The sequence below is a fragment of the Rhincodon typus genome, chromosome 6 (assembly GCF_021869965.1).
Source record: "Rhincodon typus isolate 14 chromosome 6, sRhiTyp1.1, whole genome shotgun sequence".
NCBI lineage: Eukaryota > Metazoa > Chordata > Chondrichthyes > Orectolobiformes > Rhincodontidae > Rhincodon > Rhincodon typus.
In genome coordinates this window covers 85,505,600-85,524,110 of record NC_063337.1, presented here as the reverse complement: position 1 = coordinate 85,524,110, position 18,511 = coordinate 85,505,600, and the positions used below count along the sequence as shown (strand labels likewise).

Here is an 18,511-nt window from a genome sequence, read left to right as displayed (position 1 = left end):
GTATTCTAGGTAGCTGTGGGAGTCAGTGGGCTTGAAATGAATATCGGTTTCTCTGCATTTGTGATTACATATATATACAAAGATATTTTTTATGACTAAAGTATTTTTTGAAATAAAAGAAATTAGCCCTTCTGGTCTGTATCAATCAAGCAGCCTGTGGCTGTTTTATATCTCAGCTCCATTTATTTGGCCTAGTCAACCATGTCTCAGTTGGTAACACTCATGCCTCCAAGTTACCAAGTTCTGTTGTCTGTCCAGCTAAACCCAGTGCGTGCCTTATTATATGGTAGGTTTGCTGCCACCATCCTCTTTAAGTGTAGGGATCTTCAGGGACTGCTTGGTCTATTGTGGTAGAGGAAAATCACTTACTGGTATAACTAGAAGAGGTTATTGTATTGAACAAAATGTACTTTATTGCATGTTAGTAATTAGTTACAAGTGACATTACTATAACAGATATTGTTATAGAGACTACGAGGAGGACCAAACGTCCATCAAGATCCTAAGCTGCTATACTCACAAATCCACAGGTCATCATCATAGTGGGCAATGCTTATGGCACTACTTAATATTGATCCTTTCAGGTCCATACAAAATAGACTCCAGATTCAAGTTCCATTTGAAGATCTGAGCACAACAATCTAGGTGGACACTTCAATACTGCATTGTGTCAATTTTGATCAGACACAAAACCAAGGCCCTACCTGGTCTCTCAGGTGGCTGCAAAGGCAATATTTCAAGCAACAGCAGGGAGTTTTTCCCCAGTATCCTGACTATGATTTATCCCTAAATCAACATCATAAAAACTGAGTATGTGGTCACTATTGCATTGCTGTTTGTGGATCTTGCTGTGCCACTTCCTAAATTATAATACTGGATTACCTATGGGAAATGCAGGATTACAGGGATAAGGTATGGGGTTGGATCCGGGAATGATGCTCTTCAGTGGGTTGGTGTGGACTTGATGGGCCAATTGGTCTGCTTCCACACTGTAGGGATTTTATGAACTAATACATTGTCACCATGATATTTTGCATTCCATGTAGAGAAGTAACTAGAACCTTGTATTTATCTCACACTTTTAACATAGTAAAATGTCCTAACCCACTTCACAAGAGGTCTATCAAACTAAACTTGACACTGAATCATTTGCAGAGATACTTTAAGACAAATAATGAAAAGCTTGGCCAAAGTTATGGAGCAATGAAAGGGACAGAAGAGAGAGGTAGAGTGGTAGAATTTCAGAACTCAGGGTGAAGGCAGCTGAATCTATGGCCACCAATAGTGAAGTGATTAAAAGCAGTGATGCTAAAGAGGACACAAGTCAGGGGAAACAGGAATCGGATGGTTGTAAAGCTAAAAAGAAAATAGCAGCAATTTTGAAAATGATATTTATCATCATGGTAGCATTTGAATGCAGTTTACATATTGCTGTCATATTTTGATTTTTAAGTGCTAGAATATGGCATTACTGTCCCCATCATATATTCATCTTCGAGTTCAAACTGAGTAATAAATATTAGAAAACTGAATCTTCATGTTCCCCTACAAAGACAATGAAGCAGGTTTTAGCCTTTGCCTGCTAGCCAGCAAACGTTGAATTAGTTGAATAAAATTCAGATGAGACCTGCAGAGGATGCATAACCTGGCTGGTCAGCTTATGGTGCAGGAGATGTGCATAGAAATTCACACCAATCTGTCCAGACAGGTAAGTCACCAGTTCTGAAGTTGGGACAGGTAGTGGCTGACCTGCAGAAACTACACTGGAGATGTAACATGCTCCTCCTAGGATGTTCACCTCGAACTAATGGCAATTATTGCGAGCTATGCCCTGTGATGACAGTGTGGATTAACGAACTATGCACTGCGTAACTCAGCATCCATTTTCAGCAAGCTACTCTCATGCTTTTAAACAACACACCAAGGGTGATTTGTAAATTTTGAGGAGAGTGGCAAGCATCAAACCATGAGAATGATCAAAGGTGATCATGCAGCTAAGGGAAAATAAACTTTTTGAGGTCACCTAAATCATTAAATTATAATCATATACCTTACCGAGTCTGGTTTACTCCATAGGTTATAGAATTGATTTTAATAAACTGGTAAAGCGTTATGCAGAATATAGCAGATAAAACTGCATTTGTAATTTTAAAAAAATCAAAAGAATCAAGTGACTTTTAAAGGAAAGTCTTTTTTTTGATTTGGATCAATGCACAGACTGTGAGTAAACATTCAGACTAAGATCGACCTTGCCAAAGCTCGTTTTAATGTGGCCCAGCTGGAAACCTGCATGCTTGAATAACAAGCTGAAGCAAAATGTATAGCGCATGAGCCACATTTATAACCAATGCTGTCAAGTACCTTGTATTGTCCTTTCAGCATCTGTTCGTCCAGTGCTGCGGTCAGCTTCCATCTCTTGGGTCACCGAATCTAACAATGGGAAAGATCAGAATACTGAGTTCACTTCTCAAATTGGGTACTTGGACAATATATGTTCTCATCATTTATTTCACGTTGACATATGGAGCCAAGCAATTATTGTCATTATTTTATTTCTTGAAATCTCAGTGAATTATACTGCTTTGTTTCTCTTGCGATCGACCTTTTAATCAGCCTGCTCTGCAATCAGAATACAGAGTGACTAGAGCTTCTGTCAAAGTTTATTGTGCATTGATAAGTGACAAGAGCCCATGTCGTTTCATGAGATTCAATCACAGGTCATTTACATGCTCTTACCATTCAGGACCCGAAGATTGTCTGCAGAGGCAGCTTGTTTTAATGCCTGCTCTGCTTGTTCTCTTCGCTTGGTTTCAAATTCAAGCGCTTCCTGCAATTTCCTCTTTGCCTTCTTTTCTTTCTTTAGCCGTTTCTGAATTATTGCTGGAAAAGAGGCACAGTGAAACACTGTTGACAAATTTTGTGTTGAAATACTGGTTGTTTACACATCACATTGCTTCTTCTGTGTGTCTGTCTGTCTCTCTCTCTCTCCCTCAGTCAGAGCAGAAAACAAATTTTTTGTCTTCTTCTCACTTACCTCTGTTTTTCTGTTCCACAGCTAACTGCTTCTCCAAGCTTTCCCTCATCTCCCGCTCCCTGAACAGCTCCATCTTCAACTCTGTTTTTTCATGTTGCACCTGCTTCTCCTGGGCTCTGGCATTATCTATGGCAACCTTCAGTAGCCCCTGTGCACACCAAACAAATCACAAAGTAACAAACACCATTAGCAACGTATTCAAAATGCCCGTGCTTAGGTTTAAAATCCTTAAATAAGGGGACGCAGCGAAGGTCTTCTTGCACTTGCAGTTTTTCCAAACAACAAGACAAACTGTTCCAGCAATTTTACTCATTTCTGATGGGCTGTTGTCAAACTGAATTAAACGCAACAACAATGGGTTTGACTTGTCTTTCAAAGACCACAAACTGTTTTGTAAAAGTATCACTCAGAGATAGTAAGAACTGCAGATGCTGGAGTCTGAGATAACACAGTGTGGAGGTGGAGGAACACAGCAGGCCATGCAGCATCAGAGGAGCAGGAAAGTTGATATTTCGGGTCGAAATTCGGGTTCTGAAGAAGGGTCCCGACCCAAAACCTCAACTTTCCTGCTCCTCTGATGCTGCCTGGCCTGCTGTGATCCTCCAGGTGCACACTGTATTACCTCCTGTAAAAGTATCACACTTTTTAATCATAATATTTGGTCCTGTTTTGAAATGTTAGACAATGGTGAACATTAGGAAGCTGTTTTACCTGTGATATAATTCATGTCTGGTAGCGTATTCACAGTAGTCCATCAGCCACCATACGCAGCAAAAATATTCAGCTTGCTATATATGAAATAAATTATCCCCATTCTCCTCTCCTTGTCTCCTCTCTATCTGTTTTGAAAATAGTAACTGATGACTGGTGCAGCTCTATGCCTTCCAGTGTCACACGTATTAACATGTCTTTTTCTGTGGGGCCAAATAATGACCATCATTGAGTTAAATGCCAAACTTCACTGACTTCATAACTGAACTCACTCCTCTCCTAATGTCTAAAAGCATGTCTTTGTTTCACAGATAATGATCAATGATAGTGGCTATATTTCTTCATTTCATTATTCAGAAGACATCAAAGCCATTGTGTTTCCTCCCAAATCCACTCCCAAAAGGGAGCAAAATAAAGTTATAGGATGTGACTTGGTGCTGTATTGTCAATGGAAACCTTCAGCCAGCCCTTTGCACACCATGCAAGTCAGAGAACAACAAAACATCATTAGCGAAATGTCTGTGTCTAGGTTTAAGATCATTATAAGGGATTTTTTTTTCCTCTTTGTCTCGTGAATCAACTCAAGTTATGCATTATATTATAAGCTATCCTGATTTGGCCCTATATGCATCAGTTGCTGCAATGTCATTGGCTGAATATCCTGGAACTTAATAGCCAACCAATTGGAGGAGACATCACAGGGCAGCAATGGTTCAAAGACAGCTACTAGGGATGTCTAAATAATGGTGGCCTTGACATCACCCCTACAATGGTGCTCAATTATTTGCATTTGATTAAGTGAGTTCTTTTGTTTATGATGCTCATTGTGTTTGATCGGTTAAGCTTGATTGTAAACTCAGTGAACAAACAATAAGACCTGGAATCTAGAGCTGTAACATGGAGTATACATTTTAAAGTACTGTTCATAAAACCTGTTACACGCATAGGAATGGCATAGATTGAGATATAACTATACAACATCCATATCTTGCACATTTTGAAAGGCTTAATTTACAGGGAGATGCTCACAAAGTTGTGTCATTGAGTGATATTTATGATTCAAAGCCTGGGAACATTACTTATACTATGTTTCCAATACACATTTGTACTTAGCTTGGTGCAAGATGACTCCAGCAAAGTACCAAACATATCTTTCAAAGACACCAGGGCCACAATATACGAAGTATTACTTTTTTGATTTATTTTAAAGTATCACATTTCAGGTTAATTATAACAACTTTTAAATATAGTGTTTCAATAAGTGTCACTCATCATTTCCAGCAGGTGGCACTTGTATCCCAGTAAATTAATCTTACATAAGACAAATAATAATACCTTTTCTCGCATGTAAGGCAACTGTGAAAATATTTTACACAAACAATGACTAGCAGAAGTGACGGCAAGGTTAAAAATTGCTGATTTCAGCAGTCATCCAATCGAGAAAACAAAATTAAATTCAAGTGAACAAAGTTTACAGTACAGGTGTTGTAAATACCAAAGTAATAATGGAGTGCAAAGAAGGTTAATAGGAGATTTAATAGAGGTATTAAAATCCTTGACAGACATTGATAGAGTAGATAAAAGAAACTATTCCCACTGGTTGGAGGGTTAGTGACCAAAGGACACAGATTTACAATAGCTGACAAAGAACAAACAGAGGAGCGAGGTGGGGAACTATATTTTAAGATGGTGAGTTCTCATCATCTGGAATACAGAGATGAAAGGGTAGTGGATTCAGATTCAGTAGTAACTTTCGATAGGAAATAGCTGTATCTATGGAAAGGAAAATAGGGAAAAAGTGGGAAGAATGACTAACAAGGTAGCTCTAGGATCCAACATAGGTATAATGGTCAAATGGCATTCCACTAAAGGATTCTTCTAAATGGATATGGAAAATATCAATATATTAATGGATGATCTGATCATCAACTGCAGATAAACTGCTTAGCAAATGGTCTTAGTTTGGAAACAATTGCATCACACCTCTGGCAATGCTGTTTTCATTTTGCACCCAGGCCCATTTTGCATTCCAATGGGCCATGTGTGTATCATATTGGTTGCTGACATCAACTCTACTACAAGATCTGGAAAAATACAACAAGACCTGGAATGTAACTGTGGCTGTCCACTGCACTTACCTGGATGTTCGTCAGCAGAGTTTCTATGGAAGAAAGTCCATCAGGAAAGAGGAGAGGAGTTGGAAAACCTGGTGGTAGGTGCTGGCCAGCCAAGGAAAGCTTCTCAAAGCACTCCCTTGTGGTTGGAGTGGAAATCAGGACTTCATCTGTGCACAATAGAAATAGTAAACATTTGCCTACGTTGTTAATTTGCAGCCTTTTCCAAAGCATGGTCTTTGTTTTTGACAGATCTGTTTTGTTGACCATTGTGTGGAAGATATTGACACTGTGTTTAGCTTCATGCCAATGAATGGGGTTTGAGCAAATTAAAATCCTGCTTTAACGCTGAATATGCAAAGAAATTGATGTTGATGTCTTTGGAATAATGGTCAGCTGTGGAGTGAAAATAGAAAATTCTTCATGTTCAATCTCATTCACCTGCCACTCAAGTTCTATTGACTAGTTATTTTTGATAAAAATCAGAAGAAAAACAAATACTGTCTTCATATATTACATGTGCTGCAATAATCTGGAATAAACTTGATTGACAATACTGTAGAATTAAGGCCATTTAAATTTTGGGGCCCATTCCTAGTTCTAGCTCCAGTTCAAAAGTCAAAATGCACATGCACAAACTTTATTTGCATGAAAGTGGATTCCTAAGCCTGAAATTATTGCTGTTAATGTTACTGTATGAAACTGAGCAATATCGGTTAAAGCAATTTTCAGCTTTCAAAGGGGTAGCTACTGCCCTAAAATCTAATATTCACTAATTAAACATAACAAAACCAGTAGAAACTAAATAGCTAAATGGCACCCCTCTGAGATTAAAGAATTTTACATCAATCAATATGAAAGCAATATGAGACAACTAATATCGGACTGCCAATACTAGGATGCAAGAATCAAATCAAATGACTTTTACTTGCAGGAAAATTCCAAAACCTTTTAGTTAAAGGACACTCTTAAGAGGTGAGTGGAGAGATTGGTTTGATAGCTCAACTGATAAAAGTGTGCGCAAGATAGAGGTCAATTAGTTAATGTCAGTCAAACTGTCATTAAAACATCATTGGATTTGTACTACCTGTTTTTGGCTAAAGCTTCACATCCAATGGGAACACTACACTTAATTTGACAGTAAAATGAACAAAATCTTGTCCTATTTAAAAAACCAAAGTTTTCAACATGTTGAAATTGTGACATGTTTTAACCCAACATTGCAAGAATAATTGTTGATTGTTAACTGCCCTCTGAAATGATGTAGCTATCATTCAGTTGAACCAAGCCAAGACAGGAACCAAAACATCATATGTGTACCTACACTATGTGGACTGCAATGGTTCAAGAAGACAGTTTATCAACATCTTCTCAAGGATTATTCAGAATGGACAATAAATGCTGGCCCTGCCAGAAATGCTCACATCTGAAGAAAGAATTAATAAAGTGCAGATGATCAAAAGGAAGATAAAAGTAGATGGTTTGGACTCAGCAAATGTAACTTTTGCCCTGGATTTCTATATTTTATATATGTGTGCTGTGTTTGGCCCAAAGTTCAAACTGAGATCATTGCAATTCTTCCAAATAACATTTTTTTCCTCAATACTATGATTTCTGTGAAGAACGTGTAACAAAACAAATGGAGCACCTGAACTACAAATATTCTCATGATAAAGCAAATTGCACTCACTTCAGAAAGGATTATGTTATTCTCCCTCCCAGCTTCTGAAGAGGTGTACCCCAAAATGTCCATGGACTAGTGATTTCAAAGCTAAAGTCAGGACCACACACACCAGGAACAAGCACTGCTGCCCTCTGCAAATGTTACTGTAGGGAAATCAAGATTCTAGCCCTGGCCATATCGCACACAACCTTTATGACTCAGAGATAGCTTTACACCGACTGGGTCACTCCAATAAGCTTTGTGTAAGGTCAAGGAATGATGTACGTGTCCTGGCTCAAACTTCAACCATACTCCTAGACCGTGTATTACCCCTGTCAATGTTACTATTCCTAACATAACTGCGTCAGAATGACAGCAGATTGATCAAGTTCATGCATCCTTTTAAAATCTTTTCTTTACACTTTGCAAAAGCTGTGGAGTTCAGCAAACAGCAGTCATTATTGTGGAAACATCTTATCAACTCCAATGTATGCACAATTTATGGCATATGTGGTGGATCTTACTGCTGATTTCTCATTTCTTAAATATTTTAAGTTTTTGTTGTAAAAGTTAGAATTTGTTTCTTTTTAAAATTGGAAGGCAAACTATGAACTTTTCATGTTACTCCCTTCAAAAGAGACAGAAATTAACTGAGCGCACAGATGGAGGAATGAGTGCTCTATTCATCTATAATAAATGGCATAAATAAGGTATATACCAGCTCAAAGCAAAATTATACTTAGGTACAAAATTGACAATATATTATTAATAATTCTTATGTAAAATAATTAATGAAACAAGTTCTTTTGTCCATCTTTCATGCACTATTGTAAAGTGTTCTTGTATACCATATGTTAAATGCAATGCAAAAATGTCAGTACTATAAATGATTGATGTTACCCTTTAACAGACTTCAGCTCACTTTGATTATTCATCTTTTATGTGGGCGTTGCACTTTTGGAAAAGAGCGATGAAAAGCAGAGCTCACCTACTTTAATCTGAACCATCAGGCTATATTTTCTTTATTAATTTTTACTGTTTCTATTATTTATACATTTTCTGCACATTCTTTTCAGGATGCATCAGTGTGCAGATGTGTTCATTGCATCCAGCTCAAAGGCTACTCCACCCAGCCCATATGGTGAGCTCAGCTTGGTCCAAGCTTTGCCCCTCTCTCTTTCACCCACTCCATATGGTAAGCTGAGACTGGCCAGGGTCCTGCTTCTACTACCATGGCCATATGGCACGGTCAGCTCAGCAAGCACTGATTTACCTTGTATTAATATTTTATCTTTTCTACACAGTATGCCACAAGCTCTGGCACTGGAGTCCAAGTCCAAAACAGTAAGGATTTATTCTCAACTCCCTGATGCATTAGACAAAATGTGATGCTGCTTTCTGTCTGCTCAAGGTCATATACTCTTTTGTATGCTATTGACTTTTATTACACATTTCATTACAAGATCTCACAGAGTTTTAAAATAACACCTTCTGCGATAATTTGTTCTTTCTGCAATTTTAATTATTAAACTAAGTATAGAACTAAGAGAAATAGCCTGATTTCTGATATTCTATGTTGGATAGAAATAGTACATGTGTTAATTCCTGTAAAGAATTGCTCAATTTCATAAGGGAAACTAGCATTCTAAACCAGTTTAGGTTTCAATAAATATATTCTAGTCAATACATGCATGATGTTTACATTTCTTCAGTGCTGAATCAGATTAGGAGATATACGTAACTTCATACAAAAGATTGTTTTTAGCTTTAAAGTAATTTAACCTCCACACAACGGTTTGAATTATCATTGAATTAGAACAAGCAAAATTCAGCACAATAAATGTTGAATGCCAGGGAAAGAATGTCTGTTAATTTCCTTTTTAAGCAACATGTTAAAATAAAACTTCCATTGCAGAGGTTAAGCTGTGACATAAAACGATACAAGCAACACATTTTAAATCATGAATGTGTCAAAGTAGTTCAGAATTAAAAATTAAGATTAGCACAGGCCAAAACGCAGAGGCTGAATAGCCCCACAAAAAAATCTATTCCTTTGCTAAGATTAAGTAATGACATCATATCCCATCTATCAATTTTCACAGTTGTACATCTGTCATCTGTTCCATCTGCAGTAAAACTGCTTATACACACATATACAACTGTCCACAAGGTAACAGTCTACACAAAGGCAGCAGATTCTTAAGTTACGTTCAAAAGCCTGCAACATTAGGATCCCACTTGCACTGCAAACTAAATTACATGGAAGAAAATGCTGCAGCTCTCAATCTGCAGATGCCTGCCAAACAGTGGCAACAGCTGGTGCCATGTTAATTAGTTTATACTATTTATTCCATGTATTTCTACAGCAGATTGAGTGAAAACATTGGAGATAATCCCAGCATCTGCACATAGACTGCAAGCATTTAGTTACCAGTCCTAGAATATCAGTCATTAACTAATATAAGATTTAAAAGTTGGATGTGCATCCCTTTAAGAGCTGGAAGCAAGAACGTACCATTGAATTAACTAAAACATTGTCAGTACTTCCATATTGATTTATTTCCCGAAGTATTTTTAAAAATGCAGAGCCACCATTAGTTGTAATTTGCAAAATATTTATTTTGGTTTTATATATCTTTAACATCTTTTTGATAATTCAATCATATTCAACAAGCGCAGCCTGTTGCTATGAAGTTTGGTTAGCTTCGATAAATGAAGGCTTTGCCTCTAGATTAATACGTTGCATTTCACATTGGTACTTTTTGTGGAAGTTAACTTCCTCACTTGTGTCAAAGAGTTTCAGGCCAGCAGTCTTGAGGTGCTTGCACAGTACCATTACATCTTAGTTTACGCAAGTGGCATCACATCACTGTGAAATTACTGATTAGCCTGTCAGTCTTGGGCATGTAGATAGGTACTCTATTTACCTGACAATTGTTTTAAAAAAACAGATTCACTTGTTGTACATCCATTTGTGCAGAATAATGAGGGCTTTGATTGTAATTAGTTTTCCATTCTCATTCATCTTACTACCATAGACAGTGCTGAATACTAAACAGGACTCATTTATGTGGTGAGACTTTGTGTGTTTGTTTATGTGTGTGTGCGCATGCGCGTGTGCATACAGCTTTCATAGTTAGTGAACAAGGAATTTTAGCTTACTTAAAGATCCAGTATGGAAGTTCTTCAATAGAAATCGATAAAGTGGAACATTTTTACTGCCAAAATGCATGGTGAATAATGATATCTCCTTTGAGCAGTCAGCTCCTTTCCACCTCTCGATCTTTGCACACTCTCAACAAAGGCTGAGCTATTTAAAAAGTGGACAGTTTAAAACAGACAAGCAATGGTTTACTATTTAAAAACTTGGTTAAAATGAAACTGAGCTTTCTTGAATTGACAGTTATCCCACTGTTTGCCAGTGCCAACTTCACTCTTACAATTCTAAGTTAGCGATTAATTATACAAACAGTTCAATCTTCTGGGAAAGTTAATTATTAAAGTCAAGCAGCTGCCATCAAAATAAAAGTTGTCCTTCTGTTCCAGCTGAAGTGAGCATATTTGTTCTCCTCATTGCATTTGTTCCCCTCATTGCTTTAAGAACAGAAGATTCTATGCTGGCAATTCAGAGAGTTGTGTGCATGTTTATTTGACCATCAGTTTGCAATCATTGAACGCCACTTAATTATAGCAACAGATGCTTGAGTATAGGAACCAGAAAAATCAAACGCCTCATTTCCAGGTTATTTTTTTCCATCACTTCTGCCAACAACAGATGTGACAACCCTCCGGGTACTCTGCAGTAAATACTTATCAAATCCTAACAGGTCACCTGTGTCACAAACAACATCTCAGCCGCAACTCTTTCACCTGATAATAGGCAGCAAAAAAACAATGGAGATCTGTAAATAAAATGCATTCAGAATGAAATAGCATAATGTGAAATTGCTTTCTCGGTGGCTACAACAGGGGCCTCTGACAGTTCTTGGCATTGATAAATAACCTTCGGATTAATTGTCTCCATTCCCATCGTGAGGTTTGCTGTTTAAAGGACCAGTCAAAGAAAGGATGACTCAATGTTTGTAACTTTGGCAAATGATAATGAAAAATCTGTCACTGCTAACACTAGTAAACCATGATGGGGCACTGGAAACTTTCATGTCTCAATATTATAGTGAGTATCTTTGAACCGGAAGGATCAATGTGTGATGTGTCACAATTCTCATATAACTGTGTAGCCTCAGTTTGTGTATTTCTGGATTGGTAGTGGACACAATTATGAGTTACTTTTTGAGCTATTTTCAGCAGAACACTTTCAGTTTACATACTATGCAATCCTTTCTCTTAGAACTACTGCACCAGAATGTCATCTTCTATAATTATCATGGGTGAGTAGCAAAAACTACTCACTCATCTGAAATGAAATCTATAGCAGCCACTTTCTGCCATCAGTATTAAAACATATTGCAATGCAGCGCATGCAGAATGTAAATCTGTTATCTTCTTTATTCAAAAAAAATATGGATTAACTTTTGGTAGAATCCATCTTACTTACAGCATGAAACTATGCAGAAGTGAATATGTTTGGATCTTTATTGGCACGCACACATACACCCTTTCTAGTTTAGACTATTTGTGAAAACAGCTTTGTATAACATGATAGTGCCAGGCATAATAATTCTGATACAATTGTCACCTTGTGAGAGAAAGTGAAATATGAATTTTAGCACAGTTTCTTCTGACCTTCTAATATCTACAGTTTCACAAAGTGAGTTAACTTTTTTACACCTTCATTTCCATGGTACAGTTGGGTAACTGCAGAAGTTGTGGCTGTTCAATAAATTCTTCAATGTGCATTCTGTGTAACCATCCATTTCAAATTGCAGCAAAAACAATTAAGTCAGCTTTGCTAATTGACATAATCAGAACTCCAATGTCAATAAAACCTTTCCCAGTGATTTCTACCAATGGTCGTGAACATGTCAAAATGATAAAATCATAGAAATATTAAATGGTTACAGCACAGGAGGCCATTCGGCCCTCTGTGTCATGGTCAGCCCTCTGGTGCATGAACAGGTTGGTTATTTCCACTCCCCTGGTCTTTGCCTGTGAATCTGCAAATTACTTTTCATCAGTTGGTTATCTAATTCCCATTAAAAATCACAACTGATTTTACTACCACCACACACTCGAGCAGTGCACTCCAGACTCTAACAAAACATTACACAGAAAAATATTTTATGTCAATTCTGGTCTTTTTTAGTCAATCATGTCAAATCTGGATTCTCTAGATCTCAAGCTTTCTGTGAATAGAGATAGTTTAACTCTGCCCAGACTTCTCATGATTTTCAACACTTGTATCTGATATTCATCAAATAAAAACATACAAGTTCATACAATCGCTACAGTGTGGAAGTAGGCCATTTGGCACATCAATTCCACACTGAACCTCCGAAGAGTAGCCCACCCAGACCCAACCTCCTACTCTACATTTCCCATGGCAAATCCACCTCATCTACACATCCCTAGATACTATGGACAATTTAGCATGGCCAATTCACCGAACCTACAACCGAAGGAAACCTAAGCAGACACAAGGAGAATGTGCAAACTCCACACAGACAGTCTCCCAAGGGTGGAACTTAACCCAGGTTCCTGGTGCTATGAGACAGCAGTGCTAACCACTGAGCCACCGTGCCATCTGTGAAAAGTTAACAGCAGAAGTAGGCCATTCGTCCCCTCAAGCCTGTTAACCACTAAACAAGATAATGTCTGATCTGCGTTTTGAATTCCACACTTCCATCCACCATCCACCACACTTCCATTCACTTGTCTCATACAAATCAACGCACCTCCACATTAAAAATATTCAATTACTCTGTCTCTATAGTCTTCTGAGGCAAAGTTTCAAAGTCACACATCCCTCAGAGAAAGGAATTCTCCTTATCTCCATTCTAAAAAAGTAATAACTAACTTTAAAATGGTGTTCCCTAGTTCTGGACTCACCCACAAAAGGAAACATCCTTTACACAATCACCTTCTCAAGGCTGCTTAGGTCTTTGTAAACGTCAATCAAGTCTCTTCTTCAGTGGAAACAAGCCTCCCGATCTATCCTCACAAGACAACCTGCTCATTGCGGGTATTGATGTAATAACATTTCTTTACAGTGCTGCTGGCATCTGTGGAGAGGAAAAGAGAGTTAACGTTTCAAGTCTGAAGACTTGACATGTTAACTCTGTTCCTCTCTCCATAAATGCTGCTAGATCTGCTGAGTTTCTCTAGAATTCGCTGTGCTTGATCCTTATAGTTAAGTTCAATTCCTCTTGTAATAAAGCATAGCATCCAATGAGCCTTCTATGTTTGGTACAATGCCTGCATACTAATTTATGTGACACATGCATCAGAACACTTGTCCCTCCTCTTTGATATGCCACATCTTTTCATATATGACCCTTACTCAGACTATTTAGTTTTAACTTTCTCTACTTCCCTATTTATCTGGTTTGCATGAACACTGGCAGGAGTGCAGTTCAGGTGTGGACCATCCCAACGGTATAGTTCCTACTTTCCCAGTAGTGGTGCCAGTGGCCCAAAAGCAGGAACCCACCTGTCCCACATCATCCTCAGAAGCCTGCATTCACCTCTCTAATTCAATGTACCCTATGCAAGTGTGCACGTGGGTCAGAATAATAGGAGTCCTTACCAGCCTTGAGCAGGTATCCTGACCCTGCACTGGACGGGCAAAATAACCACCTGAACTCTCACTCCTTGTTGCAAAGATTTGGTTTGATTTGTTATTGTCACATGTCCCGAAATACAATGAAAAGTTTTGTGGTTGTGCCAAACAGGGAGATCATATCATACAAAGTGCATCAAGTAGTTGAACCAAATGCAGAATACAGAGCTACAGTTGCAGAGAAGGTGTAGGTTTCTTGCTCTACAGACCTGCTGAGTCTCTCCAGCACTTTCTATCTTTACTTTCATGTTCATATCCTTTTGTAATAAAGAATAGGTTCCATTAGCCTTCATAAATACTTGGTATATCTGTGTACTAACTTTTTGTTACCCATGCACCAAAATACGTAGATCCCTCTGCACCTCACAATTCTGCAATTGTTCTCCAGTTAAATAGTACCCTGTATTTTTATTCTTCTTGTCAAAGCAACCTCCTTCATATTTTCCCACATTATAAACCATTTACCAGATTTTTGCTCACTCACTCAATATATCCATATCAGTCTGCACCCTCCTTACATCTTCTTCACATCATATTTCCTACCTTTCTTTCTACTTATCTGTTCTCTGAAATTTAGCTATCATGGCTTTGTTCCTCTCATCAATGTTATTGACCTAATTTGTAAAAAGTTGACAGCCCAACACAGACACCAGCAGGACACCAGTCAACATATCCAGAAGAGGTCCATGCATACAATTTCTGTGTTTTGCTATTCCTTTTATCACTTATCCGATGATTACAATTTCACCAAGTTTTTCTCTGTCTTCCACCTCCTGGTTTATAACTCTGACTAGGACCTTTTTTTGGTATCCTCTACAGTGAAGGCAGAAGGACACCATTTCCTTATTATCTACTATTACCATCATATTTTCACTCTTTAGAGGATGAACATTGACTTTTAGGGTAATACCTGAAACGTTGACTGCTCCTTTCCTCCAGATGCTGCCAGGCTTGTTGTATTCTTCTAGCCTCCTGTTTGTCTACCTTGGATTCCAGCATCTGCAGTTTTTTTTTTGTCTCTTACTTACTCTTTCGCTTTTTTAGCTATCTGTTAAACAAAAATCTCTTGCTATCCATTTTTAAATTTCTAACTAGGTTCCTCTCATACTTTAATTTTTTTCTCTCAATTGAACTATTAGTCATTCTTTGTCTTTCTTTATACCAATCATATGACCTGCCATTTATATTTGAGAAATTATATGCTTTTCTCTTAAGTTTAATGTTTTCCTTACCTTCTTTAGTGAATGACATGGTGAATTCTCTCCTTGCATTTTTTCATTATAGTAGGAGTATTCTGACTAATACCTGTAAATGGTTATGTTCTCACCAAATATCCCAGTTCACTTCTGCCAGCTTAGCCTTCATATTCACATACTAGCCCTTATTTGAGTTAAAACTAGTCTTAGGCCCACTCTTTTCCCTTTTAAACTGGATGTTTGCGTTGTGGTCATTCCAACTCAGTCCACATTTTCCTTTAACAAGCTTTCACATATTCATTTGTGTCCTTTTAATCAAAGTGAAAATATTTCAGTCCCAACAACTGCTATCTTTTAGAAACGTAAGCTCAAAAAAATAAACAGAGTACAAAAGTGTTGAATAGATTGATCTGAGGCAGAAGGTTAGCAAGTAGAAACGTAATATTTTAAGTGAACAGAATATATAGAGAAAACTGATGAAAAAAAAGTCCAGTATTGAGACACTGGTTGAAAAGTGCCAATGGATCCAACACAAAATATGTGGAGGCTGATATATTTGCATGTGGAAAGCAAAACATTTTGGTAAGGAAGGGGCTGCTTACAGACCATCTCAGTTGTCTCTAAAAAGTGAGATGTTATTTTTCTGTTCAGTACATTTAGAGATTAATGACAAGCTGTGCCAGCACATTTGCAGGGCTTGAGGAGGTGAGGGGATAATCGGTAAAATGCAGTGGTCCATGTTTCTTAAATGCTATAGAAAACATTACTGTGCCATAGCAGAAAATTAGCAACGTGACTTTAAAAGCTGACATTTAGCATGACTTTTCAGAAAGTGACACTCTCATATTTTCTTGGAGGATATCATTAAATTCCAACCGCCCTATGGCAGTGCCTTTCCATTAATAACCAATTCACGGTGTCACTTTGGTGCTACTTTGAAATAATGAGGCCTTTCCTTCTCTTTAATAAATTTAAACATATTCTCAAGGCCACAAAAGATACAAAATCACAGATGGGCTGCAAAAAAAACATGTTTCATAAATCCTTGACTGCCCGACATCAGTCGGAGCCAAACAAAGTAAGACTCGTAAAATATTAAACAATCCCAGCTGTACCAGTGTGCTGTCATTAGAGGGAAAAAAAAGCCTATTTACTGCCTTTGACGTTGTCTGTGGAAAGTTTCAGTCTAATCACCTCAAAGATGTTCCCCCACCACACACCCTCCCCTGATCCCTGCATTTCATAGGATCAGGTCGTGAACATCAGTCCATTTGATTCTAGTTGCTTTGGTCACTAGATCTAGATTGTAACAAAAAAACACAAGCCCATCAATAAATCACTGATTTAAATTTACATCATTAAGTGCAATGAACATTGGTAATGATATTGATCTACACAAGAGGCCTCTCTCTGTAGGCAATCATTTGTCGTGTGTGCTATAATCACTATTCCTCACAAAGCAGGCATGTTGTTGGAAGGATTGATCTGTGAAAAGGCAGGGAGGGACGTAGCACACAAACATTTCTCTTCATGCCAAGGAATAACATTCTTTTCATCGCAGTAAAAGACAAAATTGCTGCCCATTGTTTTTGTCTTGTACCTCAGAGGTAATTGTAAAAGCTTGGCTTTAAGTATTTAGCTTTGGCTGAGCAAGATCTTGTTACTGATAAAAGTGAGAGGATGTCCACACTTTTCAATGGTAAAGTTTTCTCATCTTTCGCACTAAACCTGCTTGCAACTGAGGTCAGGACAAATTAAATGTGGGCCACTGCGTTCCTGCGAGAATCTTCTGATAGGTTTTCTTTTCGGGTAGAACAGTAACTTGTCACTTTTGTAGGTAACTAGACCATCTAATATTCTGGAGTGTACACTCAATGTCCAGTATTGAATTACATAGCAGCATGATCAAATTTAATAATAGGAGTCCCTGTGTAATCTGAATTACATCCTGCCCTTGGCTTTATATGCACTTCTCCAATTTTTAATCAGGGAAACATGAATAGTTAGTTGGACAAAGCCCAAAAAGAACAATTCAACTGCTTTAATTTGCAGACAGCAAGGGAATGTAGAGTAAAATGCTCAATCAAATGTCACCTTGATTGAAACAACTGCAAAACCCTCCCGAAACAAGGAAAATATTTTAAAGCTACACCATCCGATTAATACATGCACTTAGCTTTTTCTGATTGGTACTCTGATTCTCAAGAGCTCTGGGTTTGAAAATAAGTGGGTTTTCCCCTTAAATCTAGTTAGTTTTCAATACAGATCTAGTTTGCTTCAATACTTGTCCCTCTGGCGTTTTCTTCAACAATTAGAAGCACTGTCCCTCTATCATTAATAAATCTGACTCCCAACTGAGGAGTGTGGATGTCTAGACACAATCTTACACAAATCTCAATGTGGGCACCGATCATTTCACTTTAATGTGGAATATGTCAAATGCTTTTCATTTTCTCCATTTAAAGTAAAATGTAAGCTGTAATGTTTTACAAATAGGCTAATCTAACTTTAACAATCACTTTTAAAACCTGTGGCCTATTTTAAACCCATGTGCATTTAATTTAAAACACAACACTTCAACATGTTGATATATAGGATCAAAGGACTTAAGTGTCGGCCATTCAGCTCTTCAATCCTGCCACATTATTCAATAAGATCATAGCTGATCAGGTTGTGCTCTCAACCAAAAATCCCTCTAGGTTTTCTTTCGGTGCTTAGACCTTCAAAGTCCACGCATGGCAGTGATGTTCAAAAGCGGAAGTCAGTGTGAGGCACGGTGACTCAGTGGTTAGCACTGCTACCTCACAGCACCAGGGACCCGAGTTTGATTCCTTGGGTGACTGTCTACATAGAGTTTGCACATTCTCTCCGTGTCTGTGTGGGTTTCCACCGGATGCTCCGGTTTCCTCCCACAGTCCAAAGATGTGCGATTTAGGTAGACTGACCATGCTAAATTGCCCATTGTGTCCAGGGATGTGCAGGGTTAGTCATAGCAAATGCAGGGTTTCAGCATAAGGTTGAGGGGCTTGTCTGGGTGGGATGTTCCTTAGAGGGTCT

The 18,511-nt window shown here is 38.0% G+C and overlaps 1 protein-coding gene across 1 annotated transcript in view; it reads right to left on the bottom strand.

The window, feature by feature from the left end:
• dachc (dachshund c) overlaps positions 1–18,511 on the bottom strand; it is a 569,756-nt gene that overhangs the window by 36,742 nt on the left and 514,503 nt on the right. The window contains exons 9-12 of the mRNA XM_048598317.1: positions 5,884–6,029; positions 3,035–3,182; positions 2,737–2,880; positions 2,362–2,430 (exon numbers count right to left, since the gene is read on the bottom strand). Of these exons, the coding sequence (XP_048454274.1) occupies positions 2,362–2,430; positions 2,737–2,880; positions 3,035–3,182; positions 5,884–6,029 (507 nt within the window). The remainder of the gene's footprint in view (positions 1–2,361; positions 2,431–2,736; positions 2,881–3,034; positions 3,183–5,883; positions 6,030–18,511) is intronic.